General features: G+C 28.7%; 1 protein-coding gene across 1 annotated transcript in view; it reads left to right on the forward strand.

Moving 5' to 3' along the window:
* LOC106458504 (zinc finger RNA-binding protein-like) overlaps positions 1-1,888 on the forward strand; it is a 93,666-nt gene that overhangs the window by 52,105 nt on the left and 39,673 nt on the right. The window contains exon 10 of the mRNA XM_013918025.2: positions 1,353-1,492. Within this exon, the coding sequence (XP_013773479.1) occupies positions 1,353-1,492 (140 nt within the window). The remainder of the gene's footprint in view (positions 1-1,352; positions 1,493-1,888) is intronic.

The following is a 1,888-nucleotide window of genomic DNA, read 5'->3' on the forward strand; positions in this document are numbered from 1 at the left end:
AATTGACAAAATATCTACTGTTTTTACAATATAAACACAAAATACTTCTAATGTAAAGTATATTAACATAAACAGATGTGGGTTTCAATAAAGTGAAGCTATATTCTTAAGCGAATGTTTGGTATTATGTCTGGATATAAACATATTGTATGTGGGAGAACTGTACAATGGGCAGCTTTGTCAGTTGATAAAGGTGTATAAAAATTTGTACAGAACAAATTATGGTAGAAAACATAAGACCATAGATGGAACTACAATGACCTTGAAATGGTAAATAAATGACTAGTTGTATCAAAAACTTCAGATAAGGGAGGACAGGATAGCTGTGGAGAAGTGTATTATGTATATTGATTATGATTTTTTTTGTCATGTGTTAACATTGGTTAGTTGTTACAGTCTTACTGATTGGTGAGTGAATGAATGAACTCTGACATCAAACACATTTCTAACTGAATTTCTTAATAATACCAAACAATCAGCATATATCATTTCAAGGTCATCTTGCAGCAACACCCAAAGCCATCCCCCCCACTTCCTTTAAAATGTTGTGTATCTATAGACCTGTACCAGTAGTAAAGATTTAGATGGTATGGTTCACCCATTTATTTCCATATCAGCTTTGTATATCACAATTTGGCCTTAAAAATATCCGGCTGTTTTTGTTGTTGTTGAAGCATATGAAAAGTTTTAAGCTTTATTTTATAAATTTTATATTTGGAAAGGTTAAGAAAAATATTGACTTTTTGTGATAGAGAAAAACTACAATATTTTAAATGGTATGACTGTTGAACAAAGTAGAATCATTTATATTTAAATGCAAGTTTCTTGTTTTTTGTGGAGTATAAAGGACATTTCAAATACTATAGACATCAAATTAAATGTAGTAAACCTGAATTCTAAGTGTATTATTAGCCTAAACGTAACAAGTGATTGGATTTTGTAATATCTGTTACTGTATCATTGAATTGAACTGGATAATTGTTGCCAGTTATGTTATAATAATTAATATAGTTTTTGTGAATGAAAATTGATATGCTAATGCCTGATGTTATGATCCACAATGAATTGAAGAATGAGGGACCTTTGTGGATAGTTTGCTTAGTGGTGTACCTTTGGAACATTACAAAATTATTATGTATTGATTAACAATTAAATATCGCTATTTTAATGATTGATAAATTTTATAGAGTTATAAAGAATTAATGGAGTATTTCTAGATTGGATTCATTGGCACATTTGTTTCTTGACCTTATGTGATTTCTTTTTTTTTATAATTAATCAAATCTTAAATCATAAAAGGTATTTATTGAAGAAGCTTAACTACCAATGGTGTGAATTTGTGTTATTTTTAGGGCATGATTACATAGAAGAAATGAAAAATGATGATGGTAAAATAATTAGTTTTCAGTGTAAGTTATGTGAGTGCAGATTTAATGACCCAAATGCTAAGGAAATGCACATGAAAGGTCGTCGGCATCGTTTACAATACAAGGTAACTTCCTTTTTCTTTTCTTTTTTAAAGTGAAATTCTTACTTTAATTATGTTGTAAAATATTAGTTAATTAACTGAGACTGTGACGTTTAAGTTACTTATTTCTCACAATATAAAATTTGATCCTGAGTTTATTATGAATTAGCAGAGACCCTCAAAACATTTGTGATCATATTAGTATCTTTGTTGCAATAGTGTGGCAGGATTATTAGTTAGATATGGTTCAAAAGGCAATAAAACAATAAAATTAAATATAAATAGATGGATGTATACTGTTAAAAGCTATTTAGGATAAACAGTTCTATTTTTCTGTTACAATTTGCAGTCATTCCAGAAAGAAAAAAGGTTAATTTAGAATTACTTCTTAGTTTTACTATGGTGGTAATGAAGTCAGTC

The sequence above is a fragment of the Limulus polyphemus genome, unplaced genomic scaffold (genome assembly GCF_000517525.1).
Source record: "Limulus polyphemus unplaced genomic scaffold, Limulus_polyphemus-2.1.2 Scaffold477, whole genome shotgun sequence".
Lineage (NCBI taxonomy): Eukaryota > Metazoa > Arthropoda > Merostomata > Xiphosura > Limulidae > Limulus > Limulus polyphemus.